General features: G+C 43.2%; 3 protein-coding genes across 4 annotated transcripts; 1 reads left to right on the top strand and 2 right to left on the bottom strand.

Moving 5' to 3' along the window:
- Positions 1-11818: 11818 nt before the first annotated feature.
- Positions 11819-15085, bottom strand: cdca8 (cell division cycle associated 8). Of its 2 annotated transcripts, none has more exons than XM_028964409.1 (11): positions 15002-15085; positions 14615-14718; positions 14116-14244; positions 13976-14013; positions 13708-13774; positions 13513-13580; positions 13349-13431; positions 13160-13255; positions 12942-13071; positions 12509-12595; positions 11819-12326 (listed from the first exon to the last, which is right to left on the bottom strand). In XM_028964409.1, the coding sequence occupies exons 2-11, from the start codon at positions 14706-14708 to the stop codon at positions 12291-12293; spliced, it is 828 nt and encodes a 275-aa protein (XP_028820242.1). In that variant the 5' UTR covers positions 14709-14718; positions 15002-15085; the 3' UTR covers positions 11819-12290. The 2 variants fall into 2 exon arrangements, with proteins under 2 accessions (XP_028820242.1, XP_028820240.1); XM_028964407.1 differs by having other exon boundaries at positions 13349-13434.
- A 158-nt stretch (positions 15086-15243) lies between these two features.
- airim (AFG2 interacting ribosome maturation factor) lies at positions 15244-17848 on the top strand. Its single transcript, XM_028964338.1, has 4 exons — positions 15244-15589; positions 16569-16748; positions 16973-17091; positions 17182-17848. The coding sequence occupies exons 1-4, from the start codon at positions 15321-15323 to the stop codon at positions 17220-17222; spliced, it is 609 nt and encodes a 202-aa protein (XP_028820171.1). The 5' UTR covers positions 15244-15320; the 3' UTR covers positions 17223-17848.
- A 431-nt stretch (positions 17849-18279) lies between these two features.
- On the bottom strand, positions 18280-19873 carry cldn35 (claudin 35). The gene has a single exon (XM_028964390.1). The coding sequence runs from the start codon at positions 19116-19118 to the stop codon at positions 18429-18431; it is 690 nt and encodes a 229-aa protein (XP_028820223.1). The 5' UTR covers positions 19119-19873; the 3' UTR covers positions 18280-18428.
- Positions 19874-23335: the final 3462 nt, after the last annotated feature.

Here is a 23335-nt window from a genome sequence, read left to right on the forward strand (position 1 = left end):
CTGATTGGAAATCATGAAACACATCACAAGACAATAAAGAATAACGGGATTTGAAACAGGGATCACATGACCTACAGTAATACATTCTTACCTATGAGCTCATGGTCATGAAGATTCCTAAAGAACAGGGTGTCATGTGAATGCTGTCATCAGGTCACAATAAAGAATTTCAGGGGACAGCGGGATTTGAACTCGCGACCATATAATCTAGAGTTATACGCTCTACCAACTGAGCTATATCCCCTTGCACGTGTAAATACAAATTTCTTTATTTTATGTCATTGACAGTATACCTATTATAATGCTATATACTTCAATTGCATTGCATAATATTATTATACTAGTATTCTATAATTATAGTTACATATCTGAATATGTAACTATACCTTATAATACTATGCCTTGTAGTATCTATAATATATTCTAATTTATATTATAGACTGATTGTATTATAAATCACCAAATTTTGATGTTGTCAACACGTCGCCCCAGCCCTGATCATGAGCACTACACAACAATATTGTGGACAATGGATAATAACAAATAGTAACATGTTAACTAAAACTTAGCTAGTTTGTTTCAACAACATGATTAAGCTACACTCTGTGGTTGGTGAATGGTGTTGGTAACGTCATTTCCGCGAATGCTCGCTCACTTCTAAAGGCCGCTCTCAATCTTGACTGGACCCTCCTCTCCAGTACCTTGGAATAGACCTGTCCAGGGAGGCAGACGAGTGTGATCCCCCTATAGTTGGAACACACCCTCTGGTCCCCTTTCTTAAGAACTGGAACCACCACCCCAGTCTGCCACTCGACTGGAACTGCCCCCAAAGTCCATGCAATGTTGCAGAGGACAGTTTTACATTATAGTAAACAAGTCAAGAAAATTTCACTTTGTGAGATTGTTTCACCTAGCCTGGCGATGGGTATAAAGAGAGCTTTGGTCATCCTGCTTTGCTATTCAGAGGGCGCCAGCTCAGACGGTCGGATCTGGAATTTGTCTCCTTATGTTGTCATAAGAAGAACGGTTACCTCTTGTTTCTCATGCTTTGACCACACAGAATTTCCTGCGCCTACCCTAAAAAAGTAACTTTATCGACTATCATGGCTTGAAAACATGCAAAGCATTCCAATTGCTCTGTGATTTAATATAAAAATGAGTACAAATGTATTTTTTCGTTCCATCATTTTTTTTTTATGAACAAACGCCGGCACGACTTCCTGTCTGCGTCAAACCTTACCTAAATACACAAATCCTTTTGGTGATCCGTTTTTTCCATCGAATCATAATCTGCTCTTCTTATAAATCAAGAAATACAATAAAACTTTTTGAAACTATTACAATAAATGAATAAAAGTTTCTGACATTATTTGATTAACTTACAATCGCTCATTACACTGACCCCATAAAACTGTAAAACTGGGGAGAGTAGAGTAAAAAGAAACTCTCTCTCTACACACAAAAGCACTGTATTCAAACCACTCCAAATTGATGTTACCTGGCAGAAAGAGGTATGGCACAATAGAGGTTAAAAGGATGAGTAGTTTCTAATGTATTAACACCACTAAATTATTATTGCAGTTACATGTGAATATTGTATGTAAAAAGGTACCAATGTTACAGAGAAAACCAAAATAAGAGACAGGAGGAAAAGATAGAAAAAGACAGTACAGCCGGAACCAGGCTTCAGAGACATCACCTGATCCTGGAGAAAAATGGGAGGAGAGAAAAGACTCGTAAACCAGAAAGTCTGGTTTCAATGGCAAAGCAGCTGAGAAAGAACAATCCTTTATACACCTGGCCTACAGGAAGCTGTCACAGACCAATAAGAAACTGTTGTTTCTGGCGTCACGAACACGGTGCCTCCCGTCTGGAGAAGACAAAGAGAGCAGGCGGTCCAGACGGCCGGCGCCTCACACATTTGGCTCGGGGGAGGGCCGCCAAATATTGCAATGCCGTTCGACAAAGACATGCAAAAACGGAGGTGTTGAATGCACAACAAAAGCACAGAAATGTCATGGCTCCGCAACGTCCCATCTTACAAAACAAATACATTGCTGATCTGATTGGAAATCATGAAACACATCACAAGACAATAAAGAATAACGGGATTTGAAACAGGGATCACATGACCTACAGTAATACATTCTTACCTATGAGCTCATGGTCATGAATATTCCTAAAGAACAGGGTGTCATGTGAATGCTGTCATCAGGTCACAATAAAGAATTTCAGGGGACAGCGGGATTTGAACTCGCGACCATATAATCTAGAGTTATACGCTCTACCAACTGAGCTATATCCCCTCACACGTATAAATACAAATTTCTTTATTTTATGTCATTGACAGTATACGTATTATAATGCTATATACTTCAAAATATGTAACTATACCTCATAATACTATACCTTATAGTACTTATAATATATCCTAATTTAGATTTTAGACTGATTGTATTATAAATCACCAAATTTCTATGATGTCAACATGTCGCCCCAGCCCTGACCATGAGCACTACACAACAATATTGTGGACAATGGATAATAACAAATAACTAATAACCAAAAGTTAGCTAGTTTGTTTTAACAACATGCATTAGCTACACTCTGTGGTTGGTGAATGGTGTTGGTAACGTAATTTCCGCAAATGCTCACTCACTTCTATAGGTCGCTCTTACCCTCATCCTGCCTCTCTACTCTATATTAGCATTTAAAGCTACAGACAACAAAACAGTGCGTCCTGGGGAAATCTCATTGTTGTTCTTACTCAATTTTGGAAAGAGTCTTTAGATACAGTATTAGGTGACCAACAAGACCGATAAAAAAAATTCATAATAGGGGTCCTTTAATAATGCCCACGTTTCACATTCTAAATCAGGCATTTACAGTGCACAAGTAAATGATCACCATGTGCAATGAAAATGGTTTTGCGTGTGAAGCCCATTCATCACCCTACCCTCTCTTGACAGTTTCACCTAATTTATATATTTTATTCTGAGAGATTTATTCAAACAGAGACCAAAAACAGAGGCGTACTTGTCGAAGTTTTACATCATAATGTTTAACAATAATGTTAATAACTCTTTAATTCTGTGAAGTTTAGAGGACTAGCCTGTTTTTTAAGTGATCAAGAATGGTGAGTGCATTTTTGACACAAGAACACATATTATGGTTTAGTTTTTTTAGGATGGGGCCACTCATTTCTAATTAAATTAAGATTTAATTTCATATTAGAATTCAATTTTCTGGTTTAAAAATGTTTCATTGTATATTCAAACCTACATTTATTGTCGCTTTTTAGTGTTATGTAATACCACAGAGAATATACTGTATGTTCCACCAACGGAGGTCATTTCACAATAAACCCACAATCTCACCAATCTTTCTTGGCTGTACTTTTATGTGAAGTACTGTCACACTGAGGTAGCCTGGCTTAGGGAGGGTTTCATGACCAGAAATAAGTTCAGGGGTTTTATTTCCAGCTGAATCCATGTCATGTGTTGAAAGAATGAAGAATTTACTTTTAATAAAAAGTATAAGCTTGTGATGAAAGTGTCAATTTCTTGGGATCTGCGTCTGTAGCCAACGCATCCCGGTTTTCATTTGGCTTCAGATAAGAATAAATAAACCTTTTTATTGCCTTGACTCTCTGGATGGCTGTCACAGTGCAAGTGCAAAGCACAAGTGCAGCTGAGAGCCGATGCTGTCACAAAGTTAATTGTCTTTTTTAACATGAAGAGCAAATGCATTCAAGTAAATCAATGCAATGTGCGCTATATACACATTTTATATGTAAATTTGAATGTTTTGCAGATTCAATGAGCTTGCATTTAAATGCAACTTAGATGCATTATTTTAATAGAAGAATATATGTATACATATCTTTCCTTTTTTATTTGAAATGCAATCCAGTAAAACCAAAAAAAAAAAAAAACAAGGAACACATTATGTTTCTCATCACTTTAACTAGTGTGCATGATATTGCCAGCAGTGGTGGGCATGATGGCCGAGTTCCAGCACAACTGCCCTTTGCTTACTGATTGGACAGTTTCCCCTGGTAAAGGGGTCAAAGTAGCAGCTTGGCAGATGGTGAGAGATGCCGCAGTGAGGGCCTGCAGGCCGGCCCGATCCACATGAGCTCTGGACCAGAGGCGCCATGCTCCCCACAATCCAGCCTCAAGCTGCCCCGCGACTGCAGGTGTCTGTAATGCATATTATAATCAGCTGTAATTAGGGGCTTAATATTCAAAAGCAGGCTCATTTGGGCCGATTCGTTGGACGTTAGTTAGGGAAGCGAACAAAAGCAACAAATCAAGCCTGTCATCTTTTGCCGACCCCTGTGTAATAAATTGGCAACCAATCAGCGGCTTCCATATGAAGTTTCGTGTTAAAAAGGAGTTGGGTAAATTCCAGAATAACCGTTCCCAGATGAAGGGTCATGAGGAAATGTGAGTTTGCCGTTACAATAGAACAGCGTTGAAAGCTGCATCTGACTGGCCTTGCTCATTCGGTGCCCTAGTTACAGAACAAGTGTTCATTTTTTCAGTGCAGACACCAGGGTCCAGTTCCCCTTCCAGAGAGCAATTAATGACCTCGAATTATGTGATCTCATGGCACTGTGGATAAATGGTGGGAAATGTTTTAGCGAATTTTATATTACATTTACAGCATTTATCAGACGCCCTTATCCAGAGAGACTTACAATCAGTAGTTGCAGGGACAGTCCCCCCCTGGAGCAAGTGTCTTGCTCAGGGACACAATGGTAGTAAGTAGGATTTGAACCTGGGTCTTCTGGTTCATAGGCGAGTGTGTTACCCGCTAGGCTACTACCCATTTTCTGTGGTCTCGGTCTCATCTTGGTCTCAGTGCTATCTGGTCTTGTTCTTGACTTGGTTTCGATGCTATTTGTTCTTAGTCTTGTCTTGGTCTTAATGCTATTTGGTTTTAGTCTTGTCTTGGCTTCGACGCTATTTGGTCTTGGTTTCAACGTTATTTGGCCTGTCTTGTCTTGGTTTTGGCCATAGCGGTCTCGATGGGATGGGGTAAAAAGAGAAAACCGCTCATCCTCACAGATCAGTGTGATTATTTATTACGCGCCTCAATTCAAATGCAACCATTCAGATTCTTTTTTGCGCGTGTGCAGTTTTCTATTGTTTATTAGCGAGGTGTTTTGGTGGTGTGACTGCTAGGACAACGTCTACATTCACCAGGCATCTGGAGAGAAAGCACCATGAAAAGTAAGTTTCTGTACCACAGTCTGTGGGCACAGGTTTAGGATGGTTATTTCAAATTTCTATAAAATAACCCCTAATAACTCACTGCTTGTTCTGTAGGAATTCAGACAGATTATTTTTCATAAAAACCATTCGATACATCTATTAATACACACAGCAAAAAGGATTTAACTTGTCATATGAATCATTGTGTATTAATTAGGTCTCATTGAGAAGTACTGTCTCCTATTACCTTGTAATTGTTCCTGGATTAAGTCAATAATACAACCTACGTCTGTGTAATAATAATAATAAAGTGAAGCACAGCAGCACAGCACACGGTGAAATTTGTCCTCTGCATTTAACCCATCACCCTGAGTGAGCAGTGGGCGGCCATGACTGGTGCCTGAGGAGCAGTGTGTGGGGACGGTGCTTTGCTCGGTGGCACCTCAGTGGCACCTTGACGGATCGGGATTTGAACCAGCAACCTTCTGATTACGGGGCCGCTTCCTTAACCTCTAGGCCACCACTGCCCCAAAACACAAGAGACCCGCCTCTCCGTCTGGGTATCGAAACCCGCTCTCCCGCATGACAGACGGGGATACTCACCACTATACTAACGAGGAGATGTAGTCCTTCCATCCTCTTTCAGTATGCGCAGAGAATCGGGCTGGTTAGAATCCCATGTCTATGTGCTAGAACAACAATAATTTCATTGACATTCCAAAATGAAAACAAATCTTGATTAGCTGAGTCCTCTCCATGTAGTTTAAGTTTTTAGAAATGTAAATTAACTCTACATCACCAACTGTAGATCAGTGAACCAGCACTGTCTCAATAATGTTAATTTGACAAATTTGCTAGAAGAAAATGTATTTAAGACTGTCACTGAACATTTGAGAGAGCCAAATGTCCATTGTGTTCAATTCAAAGCGGGTGATCATTACATATCCATATTCATAGCTTACCCGAGACCTCTGTCCCTGGTATAAGAGACATAACATGAACATGTTTCTGGTGAAGGAGAAGTGATTGTCATTGTGACACACTGCAGCACAGCACGTGTCCTCTGCTTTTTTGTGGGGACGGTGCTTTGCTCAGTGGCACCTTGATCGAGATTGGAACCTGCATCCTTCGGATTACAGAGCCACTTCCTTAACCACTAGGCCACCACTGCCCCTAGTGGTTCTTTGCCTTGATGAGGTCTGATAAAATGGTTATAGGAGAGAATTGCCGTCAGGCCTCGTAACTATGACAAATGTGGGAAATTTGAAGTGAGAGACATATGGACAATATCATTGAAATGTTAAAATGAATTTGTTTTAAAGAGTAATGACAATTTACAGCAAACACCTTTTTTCTCTGCAGTTGATCTGAGTAATGTGATGTCGATTCTAACCCTTGGTCTTGGTCTTGCCTTAGTGGGTCACGGTCTTGGCAATATCTTGACTACAACACTACCATGTAGTGCCCATAGACTTCTGTTGAGAAGACATGCCATGAATGAGCAGGTGAATGAAGATTATGCATGGTTCTCATGAGGGTAACTATTCTTTGTCCAAACATTTTACGAACACTCTCTAAACCTCAGCAAATGTACGAGTCTTGATGATGGCCTACAACAGTGTCCCAGGAAGGTTAAATAATTCAAATAAGTCCTGCAAAGCAAATATAACTGTTCCAATGTCTGATTAAGTTCTTGAGTCATCCCATCAGCTTTGAACCAATTTGTTAAGATTGTGATTCCATGGTCAGTAAAGGTAACAGGCATGAACTTTGAGCCTTAGAGAAAAAAAATCTGTATTAAAAAAAAGTTTCGGAATGTAACATTTTAGGGGCCGAGTTCATTGAAATCAAACAGGAGCCGAAGGAAAGAAGAAATTTTGAGTCTGATGATAAAACTTTGGCCTAGCCCCACGCACGGGGTTTCAGTTCTCCACTGTGCAGGAACATGATTGAATTTTTTTGGTCTCCTTCAGAGGGTTGAAATGGAGGTCAAATCCCCATCACAGCCACAGGAAATCCCACTATCAGTCAGGTGCCTATGGGGTCTTAAGAGTAGTTAATGGAACCAGAATTTCCTGAGCGAAATGAAATGGCCAACTGGTATCAGAACTTTAATGGTTATATGCATTCTTTAAATTTTATATTCGTCAATATATATTGTGAGGGGCAGACAATATGAAACTTAATCCATTAGTGGTCCTGGTTTAAGAAAAGCAGTAATCCACTCAAGCAGTACCTTTATTGTGGTTAATTTATGATTACTTCAAATCAATACAACAAACTAGATTTTTTACCAATTTCTTTGGTTCGTTTTTTTTTTTTTTAATCTTCATAGTTCACTGACAGGGTTTATACCTTAAATATTCTCAACTATAAAAGCTAAACTGTTAAATAATCTAAACTATGAGAGTTATAATATAAATGTGCATATTTGCACATCCAACAAAAACATAGATCAAATGATTTATGGTTATTTATCGAATAAGGTTTTGGTTAGTTTTCAATCAGTTACCCTAGCTCAAGGTTAAGTGTCACGTTTGACAACAAAAGTCTTGCTGTAACGGTACAATACATCCACTGTGCGATTTTCTGTTACTCGCACAGACAACAGATCACATGGGCGAGGATGATCAGCGAAAATGAAAAGGCGGCCAGCTTTGAAGTCTGATTTTTCATGGACAGCACTACACTTGCCCCTCTTCTCGCCTCAACTAATGAATTGCTTTTACCCTGTTCGGTAGCAAATTACCCTTCCCTACCCTCCTAATTTTCCAATTTGCTGTGTCATTTATATGTAATTTGGGCTTGCATTTGGCCATATTACTCTCACAAAATTAGACAATATACTTTATTGAAGTGGCTCTTTCTAAAAAAAAAAAAAAAAGGATGCTCGCGATGCTCACGTATGTATTGTGATGTCAGGAAGACTCCGGACCAAAGAAGCAATTGACATTTTTCCTCTTGGGCAATTGTCAGGGTTGTTCCAATGCCATTGTAAAGCCACTTTTCTGTCCGCAGGCGTAATTGTACTCACTTTCCGGCTAGTGTGGCTCCTCTGGTGTTTGCATTTCATGTCCTAACAGCAGTAAATGAGGCGCCAACGCATGAAAGCTGGCACGGAGAGGTGTGCCTATTGTAATGGTAGAGCAATATTGGAGTTCTAACTGCTAATGGTGCGCTGCCTCCCGGTGGAAGACCAAAGTGTTACTGCAGTCGTGACGAGTTTTAAGAGAACGTTATGTATCCGCCGAGTCCGTGCCGAACCAACTGGCCCGCTCACCACCTACGGCCGCTGTGGCTATTTTCATTGCTGATGGTAGAGGAGTGTGTTTCTTTGGCAGCAGATGTTCCTGTCCACTTGTCACCACAGGTTCTTTGTGACAGAGCACTGGCCCATCAAAACACCATTAGGCCCCCACCAGTCAGGCGGCCATACGTGTGCCCAGCCGGGCAGCGAGTCGCCGCAGACCATTCTGGCCGATCCATCTCTCTGGCACCAAAGGGCCTTCTAATATCACTCGCAGCATCGCTTCAAATCGTTTCCATTTGTTACACTACAGCAGATGAAGGAAGAGAAGAAGAGGGGGGGGGGGTCAGCCTATCCCGCAGAATCACAAATTGACACTCCGCCATAACCCTGCTGGACCGCACGAGGTGGGGTGGCAGACGAGGACTCTGCGAATAAATCGATTAGGGGCTGTTTGATGGATGGGCTTTGTGGAGCGACAGCACACCACCGGCGAATTAATTTGGCTGCTGCGAGAGCCTGGCCTGTGCCATTCATCTCGCCACAAATTTGGTAATTTCCCGGATCCCGGGGCTTAATTAGGCCAGCTTTACTGCATTTTTGGGAGTAATGATCCATGCACCCAATCTACGGTGCTGATGTGTTAGACATGATTGTTAATGATGAGGGATCCAAAGAATATGACAACGGTAAAGGGAGGTAAACACAAAGCCGTCTAAATAAGAAACATTGGCAGAACAGTTGCATAAGGATCTAAAAAGAGATAGCAGATTGTCAAAAACTGGAATATGCATTGGCTAGAGAACAATTTGTAAAAACGATGGCTTCGTGTTGCATTCTGTTGGAATTTGCAATTTTGGAAATTCCTTCTGGAACATACACTGAAGTTATAAAACCAATTCAAGTAATCTAATAACCTGGCTTTAACCAGTGCAGAAAGTGGAATAGATTCATGAGGATGCATTGTCACTTGTTCTGAACTTAATAAGTGAAGTGATTGTCACATGTGATACACAGCAGCACAGCACACGGTGCACACAGTGAAATTACACAGGCGCCCAGGGAGCAGTGTGTGGGGACGGTGCTTTGCTCAGTGACACCTCAGTGGCACCTTGACGGATCGGGATTCGAACCAGCAATCTTCTGATTACGGGGCCGCTTCCGTAACCACTAGGCCACCACTGCCCCTAAACCAGGGATTGAACCAGGGACCTTTAGATCTTCCCAACTGAACGCTCTCCCAACTGATCTATTTCGGCTCTAAAGAAACTTCTTACCTAAACCAGCTGTTTTTCCGGACTCGAGAGTGGTATCATTTCAAACTTCTAATGAATGAAATGCATGGATGTGTGGGAACCAGTTGGAATTAGTCTAGGTTCAGCTTCTACAGGAGCTACAACAGTGATTTTAATTTTTGTTTGTTTCATTTACTTCCATCCGACACGCTAGATCTTTGGCAGTGACCTAAAGGTCTCCACTCAGCCCTGTCTTCATTGTTATTACATTTGTTTTAGTGCTGAGGTTTCTAGACACGTATATGATGCAACGTGCAACAAATCAGCCACTATGAGAGCCACTAGACTCATTCACAAGTACCAATGGGTTCCTGGAACCAAAGCAACAGCTCTGAACTTTTGGCATTGGACTGGAGAACAATGAGATGGTAAGAGCTTCTAGCCTCCCTGCATGACTAATGAATAATGATAACAGTCAGCATGGCGTCGGATGCATGGCGGCTCTTCACAGAACAGTTCCAGCTCACCGGTGTGTGATGGAGTGTCTCTCTGTGTGATTTATGTTAGGTGGGTTACAGTCACCCAGGCACCTGAAAATCCTTGCTCATCCGTAAAGCATCTGTCCCCGAGCTCCCAAAAATGGACACATATTGGAAAACAAATTTGTGTCTTTTGTAAAGTTTCTTTCTTTAGACACGTCTTGCGGTAGATAAGCAGGTGAATTCACTAGCAGGGGAGCTGAACTGCATGCGCCGCTGAACATCTGTCAGGCAGCTGAATTAGATTTTAGCCCCTGGAACGCCACACTTAACAAAAGGAGCCAAAGACAGAAGGGCACACAGTAACTCGGAACAACACCATGACTTCCAACAGGACACTGCAGATGCTTCATGCATCCTTGAGTTTGGAATTCTGCCTGATTCTCAACCATCTGCGCCATGGGAATTCGCTGCATTTAACGGGGACTAATTGGGTGCGTTTACCAAATGACCCGCAAGGTTAGAAATGGGATTGGATAAATGGATGGATGGGTAGACATATAGATGGATAGACAGTTCGTTTAAAATGTGCAATATAATATATGTTCCAGAGGGCTGGATACAGGTGACAGACAGGTGAGGGTCAAGGGACATGCTCATTTTCGAGTCTGATGGCAGCCAGAAGGAATGACCTCAGGTAGCGAGAAATGGGATGGGACTGTGCGCTCTCAAGGGTTCTTCTTCAGATTCCAACACTGCACAATTCATGTTCGATGCACTTCTGTAAATTTGTTTCACTGGTTAAAGTACAATGTGTTAATTACCATGATATATAAGTTCCTGCAAGTCGGGACACCACGCACTTTAGGATGAAAGCTCATTTGCTGTGACACAGCGGACCCTGGTGGTAGCTTTAGGAAAGTGTGCAAAACAGTTAACTCAATAGTGCATTGAACTCCATTCACTGATACGCTTTCAATGAATAAAGGGCCAATAAATGAATCAGTGAATTAATGGGCTACTGTACTCTCTGTGTGCAAAGTGGTTATGACCAAAATGCCTTTTGAAAGGTAAAATCACACTTTCGGTCACATCAGGGGCAGTGGTTGGCCTAGCGGAAAAGTAAACAGGCCCTCAGACGGAAGGTTGCCAGTTTAAATCCCAAAAAGTAATGTCCCCACAGACTACTTCCTGGGAGCCTCTCATGGCTGCCCACAGCTCACCAAGGTGATGGGTTAAATGCACAGGACACATTTCGGTGTGCTCTGATTCAGTGCAGTGACAATCACTTTCATCTGAACACAAAATATTTCCTACAGTGTGGTGATTTTCATATCATGTCAGTTATGGAAAAGTGTTCTTTGATTGATGCCAGGCAGCAAGTCACAACATTTAGAATTGGATTCTATGGCCGTTTCTGTAGCTTTGTGCCTCAATGATGGGGAACCTAATAAATGTGCACCAGCAGATGAGTATTATTTAGAAATAATCAAGCTTCTGACATCTGAGAGGTTGATTTGGGCAGGCTGCTCTCAGTCTGTTTCTAACTCTCAGATCTTTCTATATATATAAAAAAATATGTATTATTAGTTTATTAATGTTAATGCATATATTCAGTAGTAATATATGAGGTGGAATTTTCTTGAAATGCATTCTGTCACATGAGTCATAGCAGTGGTGGAAATGCCACCAGAGGGCATCTGCTAACATTTCATTCAGCAAGTTAATTTCACGCCTTTGCCCAACAGTACTTTATGTAGGAAAGTGTCAATCTAACTGAATTAACTATACCAGGTACATTTGAATATATACATAGAATTACATGAAATCAGACACTTAAATGGTTGACGAAATGGAAATCCAAGTGCCTTCATGTCCATTAACAAAATAAGCATGTTACAAACAGGGGGAAAAAATTAAAGTCAAAGGGAAATCTGACTTTTCTCTTCAAACAGCAAATCCCACAACTTTTCAACATATGTACATCTTGATATTGCTCTTAACTTTTCACATCACTGTTTCTGGACAAGGAGTAATGTCTTTCACAAACACGTAGAACAGAAAAAAATAAAAAGTTTTAAAATCATTAAAAAATAAAAAAATGTTGAGATCATTTTGACGGTGCACAAAGCTCTGCCAGGCGGTTCTGTAAAGAAAGAAAAGAAAATAAATAAAAAGGCACATTTAATCTTGGATTTACTTGCATAATACGGTATATAGAGGTTACACTATTCCTAATGAATCAGAGTAATTGATTGTTCGGTTGTTTCAACACTGCCAATATATTGTGTATAAGCATCACAACTCTTATATGGAAAACACACACACCTTTAGCTGCTGAATGCCGTGCATGGCCCTTTCATCCAGTTGGCTCAGGTCAACAGAATCCATTTCACTGGCCAGGAGCTGAATGCACTGTTAAAAAATAAATCAATAAAAAAATAACCGCACATATTGTGTGTGATTATATATATTATATATAATGTAAAGATAGGAGTTAATTATTCACATCAACTTTGACTTCAGTAACCTTCATGCACATGGGTGGACTTTCAAATTATATATTTTTTTAATGAAAGTGCTAAGTACAATTTGAGTGACATGTTAATTATCAAACGTTAATTACCAAAAAAGCATTGAGGAAAGAGGGTCCTTAATGAAGATCATTCTCCCCCCCCCCGTTCCAGAATATTATGTTCCAATAAAACTAAGGGGCAGATAAGGGGCGTTGTGGCCCAAAGCACCACGGTGAGTTCATTACCTCGCCGTTTCCCAGGGGGACGTTAATGACTATGTCCTCAGTGCCTCCTGCAATTGGCGAGCCGTTCACAGAAATGCTGTACACTTTCTCTCTGTGACGGGGGACCCGCAGTCCAGGGGTCTTCGGTAGCCTGAGACAGGAACATCACAATTAAAGACGATAGCCAAAATACAACTTTTTTTCTGGTTGGGGTGTGTGTGTGCTTTAAAGATGCCTACCTTGAGTCAAAGCGTGGTGTTACCAGTGGAGTTGGTCCCATGATCGAGGAGTCCAGGAAGCTGCGGGCAGGAGTCACCAGGGGCTTCCTGTTTGACCTGAGCATGCCAAAAACACATTTTTTAACTTTCCATAAAAAGTGAAGGCAACCAAAAACTGCAAATGAGAGTATATTCAAGAGAAAACCTTACTTTCTGATTGAGCCATTTTGCTTGTTGACTGACAATGCCTTAGCTTTCTGAGAGGTAGATGGGGCTTTCTTCTGCCGGCCTTTCTGCTGAAGCATTAAGAAAAAAGGCCGTGAAGATTAGCCTTTCAGGAATGAATAAGAAGAGGTTAATGTCTGAACACTAACCCTCTTCACTGTAGACATGGCGGGTGCCTTATTCTCATCATCTGAGTCTGCAGTCATCTTTTTCCTTGCTGCAATGGTAAGGACCCAAAAAAAACAAAAAAAAAAAAAAAAAAAATGTATAAATCAAACAAAAATTACCAGTCGTAAGTTGTTGATGAAAGGTGCTGGAAACAAAGGAGTTTTTTTTTTTCTTACGTTTTTTGGCAGATTTTGCGTGATCTTCAGCCAAGGCATTCTCCACTTTGGCAGCCTCCTCATCCTTCTACATCGAAACACATAAATCTCAGTCAAGGACAACACATCGTATTTTACAAATTCTGCAGTCAGACCTCATCAGGCAAAGTAATTAAGCAGAAAGCGGTTCATGAAGAAGAGCTTCCAAGTGCCAAACGGGGTAATAAATGCTTCAATCGGCGGGATGAAGAAATAACAGCAGGCCGACAAGAATAAAAGCAGAGCAAACCTTTAATTGTGCTTCCGGCGACTTCGGTTTCTCTGAAGCTGGACGGACAAAGGCGTACAGGGCAAAATTACTCAAACATAAAATTTAAGTACCATACTGCAGTAATATATATATATAAAAATCAAAGATCAATACCGTACCACAGTAATCAATCCAGTTAATCCCACGCACGGCTTTGGGCAGTTTGATCAGTGCCATGTTATAAAAATTGTCAGCGTCCTTCAGCAGGTTGTTCAACTTCTCGGTCAGGCGTCCCACAATGGTGCTTACTACAGAAAAAGCACAGGCCGCAGAAAAAAATATTTTAAAAAAGGAAACCTAAGGATCTTGAGGTCTCTCTATGATGACCATCTAAATGTTTTTACCTTTTCAAACAATAATTATTTTACATTTATGACATTAAATCAGACGCCTTAATACAAGTAGTTACAGGGACACAAAGGTTTTCTGGTTGATAGGAGAGTGTGCAACCTATCAGTCTCCTGCCATTTCATCAATATAACCAATAAAGGGTTTTTACATTTTAAAGAGTAAACGGAGAGAATGTGGCCATGGTAAGAGAGTAGGGAAGGAATAGAGCCCGGCGAAACGATGTAGACTTTATTAGATAATTTATTACGCCTTGGACTGTGAACTTACCCTCGCCGTCGAAGTCAGCCAGGAAAGCCTCGAGTTTGGCCGTCTTGGGGTTGTTCTTGCGACTTTTATTCGTCGTTCTCTTTCTGGGAGCCATGTTGACTGAGCTGAAAAATACAGGAGAAGGTAAGAAATAACATTCACGGCCCAACGCGAACATTTAACCAACGCTTCTCACGTTTACACACGGCCGTCCGCAACATTCTGAAAGCCTGTGCGTGGAAAACGCGCATCTATTCGGAGAACGGGCGACAATGGCGGAGCAGGGCTAGCTCGTTTGGCTAGCCGCCCTCATGCGTAGAGTAAAAAAGGCCGTTCTCGGCGTTTCAGGGAAGTCTGCGGTCAAACGTCCACATTAAAGCACGACGGCTAAACGAGAAACGTAGTCACCAGACGCGTCGGCGGCTTTCCGGCTCCGAAACGGCGGTCCAGCTGCAGATCGCGCTACCAGGACGGGGGACGTTTTCAAATGAAGCCGCTCGGCGCGGATCAGCCACTGAGCGCGGTCCGTCGTGTGACGTCGACGTTGGTTCGTACGCAGCCAATCAGAGAGCGGAAGGCGGTTTCTAGTCCAATGACGTTGTAGCTTTGTGATAGACAGGCAAACTAGCCAATAGCATAGTAGCGCAACACAGGCGGAAGTTAGCAAAACGTGTTTCTCCCTGCCGGTTCACGGTTTTCTCGGTAACGCGCACCGCTCGGCGGGGAAATGTCGACGCATGCCGTGGCTACACTTCACCAGCAGCTAAGGAAATCTTTCCGAGCGCTGGCGGATAATCAGAGAGCGTGGAACTCGGTGCTGGCCGAGTGCGCGCCGCTGCTCGGGTCCCTCGGCAACCTGGCGGAGCAGCTGCGAGCCCTGGACGGCGTCCAGATCGCCAGAACTCCCCTGGCCCGGTTCCCCGACCTGCGGGATCGCCTGCGCTGCAAACTCCTGCAAGCCGTAGACGTTGTGCTGGCCAAGTTGACAGAAAAGACGTAGGTGCAGTCGTGGCCGAAAGCTCTGAGAATGACAAAAAAATACTGTGTCACTTGTGTCCGTGGTGTATTGAAGTATAATTTCAAGCATTTTATAAGTTTCAAAGGCATTTATTGACAGGTACAACAGGTTTATGCAAAGAGTCGATATTTGCAGTGTTGGCCATTTTTTCCCAAGACCTCTGCAATTCGCCCTGACGTGCTGTCAATCAACTTCTGGGCCGAATCCTGACCGATGGCCTGACCCATTCCTTCATAATCAGTGCTCTGAGTTTGTCCAAATTTGTGGGCTTTTGTTTGTGCACCCGCCTCAAGAGGATTGACCACAAGCTCTAGGTTGGAATAAGGTCCGAAGAGTTTCATGCCGTGGACCCAAAATGTCAATGTTTTGTTCCCAGAGCCACTTTGGCCTTGTGGCACGCTGCTCTGTCATGCTGGAAAAGGCCTCGTTCTTCATCAAAAGGTTCTTGGATGGTTGGGAGAAGAAGTTACCATTTCTTTAACCTTTAATGTCGGCACGAGACAGGACTGATGGTAGCGTCACCTTTTCTTCTCCAGACATTCATTTTTCCACATGCGGCAAACCATCGGAAAGGGTCTTCATCAGAGAAAACGACTTCACCCCGGTCCTCAGCGGTCCAGCCCCTGTATTTTTTTGCTGAATATCAGTCTTGCCGTTTTTCATGATGAGAAGTGGCTTCTTTGCTGCCCTTCTTGACATCAGACCATCCTCCGAAAGTCTGAGAAGTGGAAAGCCTGCTGCTATTCCTGAGTAAGCTCTGCACTGGTGGCGCCCCGACCCCGCAGTCGAATCAGCTTTAGGAGTACATGCAAATTGCCATAATAAAAATGGAAGATAAGATCCATAGATCTCCATTCAAGCTTTGTAGAAGAATTCAAAAAAAGTTCCGACCTCTAGAGTGATTTCTGATTTAGTATATTTTTCATTCACTTTGACCTTGTGGTGTGTGTTTCTCAGAGAAAGCCTACAGACTGTACGGGATGCTGTGCACGGCCTGGCCTCTGCTGCTTTCCAGTGGTACGAGCAGAACGCAGACCTGCTTGACCTGGCCACGTGCACCCTGAGGTCGGCGGCGGCGCCGTCCATTGCCGAATTGCTGGAGTGGCTCCAAGATGCCGACTCCTACTACAGACAACAGTATCCTTGTTCTGTCGGAGACCCCCGCCCCGGACTGTTTTTATTGCAACCCGCACTGCATCCAGCGTGCCACGTTCATTGTTGCTGTAACCTTTAAAACCTTGTGGGGTCTGAGCAAGAACGACCTGGGTGGGGAAGGCCTAGTAGAATTTCCGTCCTGTTCTAACGTGGCCTTGAAAAGTACTGGACTGGTTCCTGTGTGTATTCCTCAGCCCAAAGCACAGGTTTCTCAGGAGAAGAAACCTTCTGCAGATGCTAAGACCAGATGAGCTCTCAGAGCTTGAGAGTGCTGCCAATTGGTGGGCGTCTATAGACTCACCTGACGGAGACGAGTTGATATCAGGTAATCAGGATCTTCCACATGTTGAAATATACCTCCCTTTCTGTGGTTTACTTTGGTTGTGTGGGAATGACTGGTTGTTGCTCTTGACAGAAATGTTGTTCCGTGTTGCTGTTTTCGTTGACTCTGGATGAACAGTGGACTGAACGTGTGGGCTCATCCTGTAGAAGAAGCTTACCACAGATCCACAGCATTGCCTTGAACGGGAAACCGGCAGTAGTGTCGGCATGTCTACTAGCACCTGGCTTTAGACAGGGTCTCCATGTGCATCTCGAGGGGACACTTCTGATCGCTCTTGCATATCTGCTCATTGTGTTACCAAGAGCAATGTGGTCGTATGCTTGCCAGGTGACCCCTGAATGCATTGAATATTGTGGAAAACATGCTAATTATATTTGTAATAAATTAAAAAAGGACCACGTGCCATATTTCACATACATAAAGTTGAAGGGTATTCGTTTTTTTATATTACCTGTGATCAATGCAGAAATGTTCGACATCTGAAAAGTATCTTCACTTACACATTCAATATGTGGTTGGAGTTGTTGAAGGTTTAATTAATTTGAATTAAATTACAGAACAAATGATATTTTTTAAATGTTCTAGGATAAACCGAATTAGCATAAATGAAGACTTCCTATATTTTGGTGTGATTGCTTTAATGATATCAATGTGTACTGTATAAATGTAGAAATTACACAATTCTTTGAGTGCTGAATGTTTTGTAATACAGAAACGTATTATAAATTTGTGATATAAATATGCTTTGTATTGTCCTATCTTCTTAATGTTAGATCCCTATTATACCATGAAGTCAGGCAAATCCAGGAATTAAAAAAAAAACCCTTCTTTTCTCCCTTACATCTAGAGTTTTTTCAAACATTGAATCATAAATTGTCTGAAGGCTAATTTATACACGAATTAATGAAATTTATGCTTATTCACACATTTTCTTTATTGTGAACACCTAACGTCTACAAAAAGATACATAAATGATCAATACAAAGATACTGTTTCACACCCAACCAAGCCACAAACAATAAATATTTCAATTGTAGACACACGCTGACTGCAATCCGGCCACCGCACGACGAACAAGCGCTGGTGATCCATCACAGCGGCAGTAACCGTACACGAGTACACACCAAAACAGAAATAAATCCACACGTGGCAAATACTGTATGAGGGAGGGATTAAATAAACGCAACGAATAAATATTTCCCGTTCTTCTCAACGGGTAGAAGGCAGAAATACAGAGGTAGCAGCCCCGCCAAGTACAAAAGATTAAAACCATAATACCCAAACCCTGACAGAATTATTACCCCAACGTTGGCCCATTGTCAGACATACTCTTTCATGGGCAAACTGCTGGTAGTTATTGGTTTTGGGGGATCTGGTGCAGACGGCCGAGTGTTGGCAAAACTGCGGCCCATGTATCCGCGACGGTACCCGACGCCTCGCTCGATGTGCGGGCACGTACTGCTCAGGACCGCCCCGCTGATCATGAGGATCACGGCCGCCGCCCAGCCCAGGTAGATGGCCTGGCCGAGCTCTCGCTTGTGCGCCATGGGCACGTTCGGGTTGTAGAAATCCTGCACCACCGTGTTGGCCGTCCAGGACACGGGCACCAGCACGCACAGGCCTGTGAGGATGAAAAGGATCCCGCCCGCGAGGGCAATGCCGGCCTTGGCGTGGCGGTCGTCGCCGGCGCAGGTGGTGCACTTCATGCCGCAGCAGGAGACGGTGCACGAGAGCCACCCCAGAAATATGGCGACGCACATGAGCGCCCGGGCCGCCTGGATGTCGGGAGGCAGGGCCAGCATGGAGTCGTAGGTCTTACACTGCATGTGGCCCGTGGTCTGGTAGATGCAATTCATCCATATGCCCTGCCACACGATCTCCGAGGTCAGGATGTTGCCCCCGATGAAGGCCGTCACCTTCCACTGGGGCAGCGCCGTCACGGCGATGGCCATTATCCACCCTGTCACCGCACAGGTGAAGCTGATGAGCTGCATGCCTGTGTTCACCATCACGCCCCCTTCTCTGGTCCACAGATCCGACCACAGCTTGGACCGCTTGGATCGACTGCCGCTGGAGATATCGGCTTCCCTCCCCACGCTCGCCTTCGGGGCTCGAACGGGTCCTCGGGACAGGGCTCTCCTTCGTCCCCTCTCAAATCCCTGTCCGGTGAATTATTGAGGGACCAGAGGCGGCTTGCGCAGCGCTATCTCAGGGCCTCTTGATGAAGGCGCGTCGCATCCCAGAGCCGGCGGCTCCACCGCTGGCCCGGGTCTTTTCACCGCCCTGCGAGCTCGGCGGCAGGCGGCCCGCGGGGACACCTGCGTCGTGCGTTGAGGTTGCTGTCCGCGATCGGTGTAGTCTTACCCAGACTGATAAGCCTGCTGAAAATTTGATGGCTTGACCTGCTACCAAAGAGGGATCCCTTCCAAGGAGCCGGCAAAGGGACTGTGGTCCGGGAAACCCGAGCGAGCGGGAAAAACATCTGTATGAAGAACCTACTTATGATTGTGAAACCAGGAGGCCATCGACTGCACTTCGGTCGACCCAAGAGTGTTGTTCAAGTCTCTGGCGAGCCGTTGTAGAGTCCTTCCGTATCCTGTTTACTTTCGCCGGGCAGGGCGGTGAAAAGGCGATATTCTCGGTGAAAGCCGCAGACCTTATTAGCCGCTACGGGCCTTTAGGACTCCAGACAAAGAACCTCTCCCCCAGCAGATGATGGGAATAGGGCAGAGATAACGAGCAAAGGCTTCGGCAAAGGGAGTCCCGGCTCGGTGGTTCCAGCCTGGCAGGCCAAAAAAAAAAAAAAAAAGTCACCAGCTGGCCCATCTGGTGGGCTGGACCGCCGTGTGAACCATGCGCGCCCCTTTCATCTTCAGAAAGGCTCTGGATGGTACGCCAGTCAAAGCTTCACTGGTCCTGGAAAGAGCGGGGAGGGAGACGGAGCAAACCAGACGGGGGGAGGGAGGGACCAAGGGAGAGCGGGGGGGGGGGGGGGGGGGGGGGGGGTGTTAAAGAGAGTACCACTCGAAGGTGGGTTGGCAAAGGGAACCGAGGCAGGCCTCCGCAAATGGCCAGCAACACTGCACCCGGCAAGGGGTCTTCAAACCCCGTTTTCACCAAACACACCTTCACAGCCACACCTTCACGCTTGTCACTCAACGTTGGGAAAAAAAATAAAAACAAGAGAGAAACTGCACCGAATAATAAAACCGGGCTGTTGTTTTGACTGGAAGGGTGCGAAGGAAGGGGAAAAACGGCTCACTAGCATTTTTAATAGGGCTTCCTGTTGGACACAATGGCTAGGAAACTAATCTAGAAATCTCACAGAGGATGTAATTGTTTCAAATTATGGGGTAATTTTGCCATTAAACATTTATCGAGCAAGGTTTAACTCGTTGTGAGAAGGACTGCGCTCTTTAGCCGTGAGGATTAAGGCCCAGTTCTGAACAGTCCAGTAGGAACATTATGGGAGACCTTTTCTTTGGACCACCTAAAGACCTTCACAGGCAACCCTGCATTGTTGGAAGGCCCCACGCTCGCTAATCTGTTTCCACGAGACTGACATCATTCAAACTGGCCAGAAGCCGTAAAAGTCTCATAGTTTATAGGTTATCCTTTGCTCATATTATTCCACAGGTATGTACGAGTGTCCTCTGGGTTTGTTTTTGCACCCCCCCAGCATCTCACATAACTCCATCGCTGCTCTGTTGAATAAAATATTGCGGCTACACGATCCCCGGTTCAGGTTCCGTTTCTCGGGTGGCCTCTGTTCCATGGTAACAGTGGCCATGACAACGAGCCCGGACGCAGGAAATGAAAGAGGGCGGCTGCACAAAGATCTGGCACTGAGCCAGGTTCACGAGTATCCATCACCTTACGGCGGCGTGAAGGTTTTCAAGAACGCATCGTTACTGCTACGTTTGACAAAGCCCATACATTTACGCTTGTGCAATTTGATTTTTAAAAAAATCACAGGTCACATCCTAAATTTAATTTAAGAACATTTCGATCACATTTGTTTCAGCAACACAATTTTGTTTACTTAAATAAACCAAACAAAAAAGTCTTTCCACTTAAAGTACAGTTCAAATTCAGGTCAACACTGAACCCGTATCCATAATGTATAACTCACCCCTGAGGCCAGGGATTCACTAGTCGGTTTCTGTCAACTACAGTGCCATCTAGTGATGCTATATCAAGTATCTTACATTAGTTTGGTCCCTTAAAAAAGGCTCTACTGCAACACTGTGGAATTCAATAATTAATGTTTTCGGAGACCCTAGTACATTCCATTATTAAATCATACAATGGTTCATATACTATTAAAACTAACTAAAATTATTGTACAGATAAATATGAGTAACTATAGACAAAAAAAAAAAAAAACTCCTTCTTGACTCAAATCACCAAATCATTCCTGCTCATGTAGATTCCTTCACTACAATGTCAGACGGATCCGCCCTGATCTATCAGCACAGGCCAGCCAGACACTCGTTCAGTCCCGAGTAATCTCACGACTGGATTACCGTAACTCTCATCTAGCAGGTCTACCTCTGAATGCCATCCGACCTCTACAACTAATACAGAATGGAGCAGTATCATCCCACACCCCCTCGCTGGACGCTTCCTCCACTGGCTGCCTTCCCCACCGCATCAGATTCAAAATACTGATGTTGGCCTACAAAACCAAACATGGGGCAGCAGCAGCAGCCTACCTCACAGCCCTTATTATACCTCCCACTCTCCGACCCTTCGGTACTGTTCGCCTGGTCCCTCCACTACTCAAGGTACGAGGAAGACACTCGTCCAGACTCTTCTCTGTCGCAGCCCCTCAGTGGAAGAATAAACTTAAGACTTTAGTCAATACTTAAACTAACTTTCTTAAAGTCTGACTTACGTAAAGAAAAAAAAATACATGAATAAAATTATTTGTATTCATAGTTGGGAGTCCTTGTGAACAAGAACTGATGGTAACATGAAAGCACGTTGTAAATAGCTCTGGATAATGGCGTTTACCAAAAGTAAATTAAATAACTGAATATATTAGAATGTACACGATGGGCCTTTTATATGAATATTATATGACCTTAATAAAATGGGAATGGTTGGTGATATCTGCCTGTTTGTGGCACATTAGTATATGTGAGGGGGCAAACTTTTCAAGATGGGTGGTGACCATAGTGGCCATTTTTAAGTCAGTTATCTTGGATCCAACTCTCGGACCCTCTTGTCAGGAAGAGGGTCGTGTGACATCAAATTTATTGGTAATTTCACAAGAAAAACAACAGTGTGTTTGGTTTTAACGTAACTTTATTTTTCCATGAGTTATTTACAAGTTTCTGACCACTTATAAAATGTGTTCAATGTCACCAACCATTTTATTAAGGTGTAACCATTTAAATGGCCCACCCTGTATATAAATCATATTACAGAAACAAAAAAAATAAATTAAATAAAATTCCTTTCAAACTGAACATACATAAGGTCCATTAAAATGGCAGAAGAGTGTGTGTGTTAAAAGTAAAAATATAAAGCGCTAAAATAGTAATCATTTCTATTGCATGATTAGTAAACACTGATATAGTCAAGGAATGAAGAGACGCACACATTTGATACGATATAGGCATAAAATACCAATTTATTACTTTGCACAATAAACACAAATATTCCCTGCAGGCTAAAAAAAAAGAAAAAAAAATGAAAAGAAAGAAAAAGAAGCAAAATAATAATAATAAATTTGTCACATAGCAATACAGCAACTGATTGAGCACCCGGTCAGAAGAGCCTGGCTAAAGCCCCCCAGCGCCCCCAGCAGGTCAAATAGGGTGCCGACTATTGCTACTTGACAGTCACACAGTTCAGAACACTATAGAGTTTAAAACAGCACAGAGCTACACATCAGTACTGGAACCAAAAAAAAAAAAAAAAAAAAAAAAAAAAAAAAAGTATTACAATGCACATTGACATAATAAAATCAATCATTCTATAGTAAAAAGAGAAATATTAAAAAATAAAAATCATGCTCTCTTGAAATCCGGGGCACAGAAAGAATGGATAGAGATTTTTAAAAAGGAGGTAATCCTGTTGCCGGTTGCTCCACCAGGCCCCGTCCCACAAAGAGGAAGTGCGCTTGTGGGTGGTTTGCCTGGCGAATGCAGCGGCAAAAAAAAAAATAAAATAAAAAATCTGCACAGGTCTGAAACCTGTGAGCCGCAAGTGGCAGCAA

Source organism: Denticeps clupeoides, chromosome 20, assembly GCF_900700375.1.
Source record: "Denticeps clupeoides chromosome 20, fDenClu1.1, whole genome shotgun sequence".
In the NCBI taxonomy this organism is placed as follows: Eukaryota; Metazoa; Chordata; class Actinopteri; order Clupeiformes; family Denticipitidae; genus Denticeps; species Denticeps clupeoides.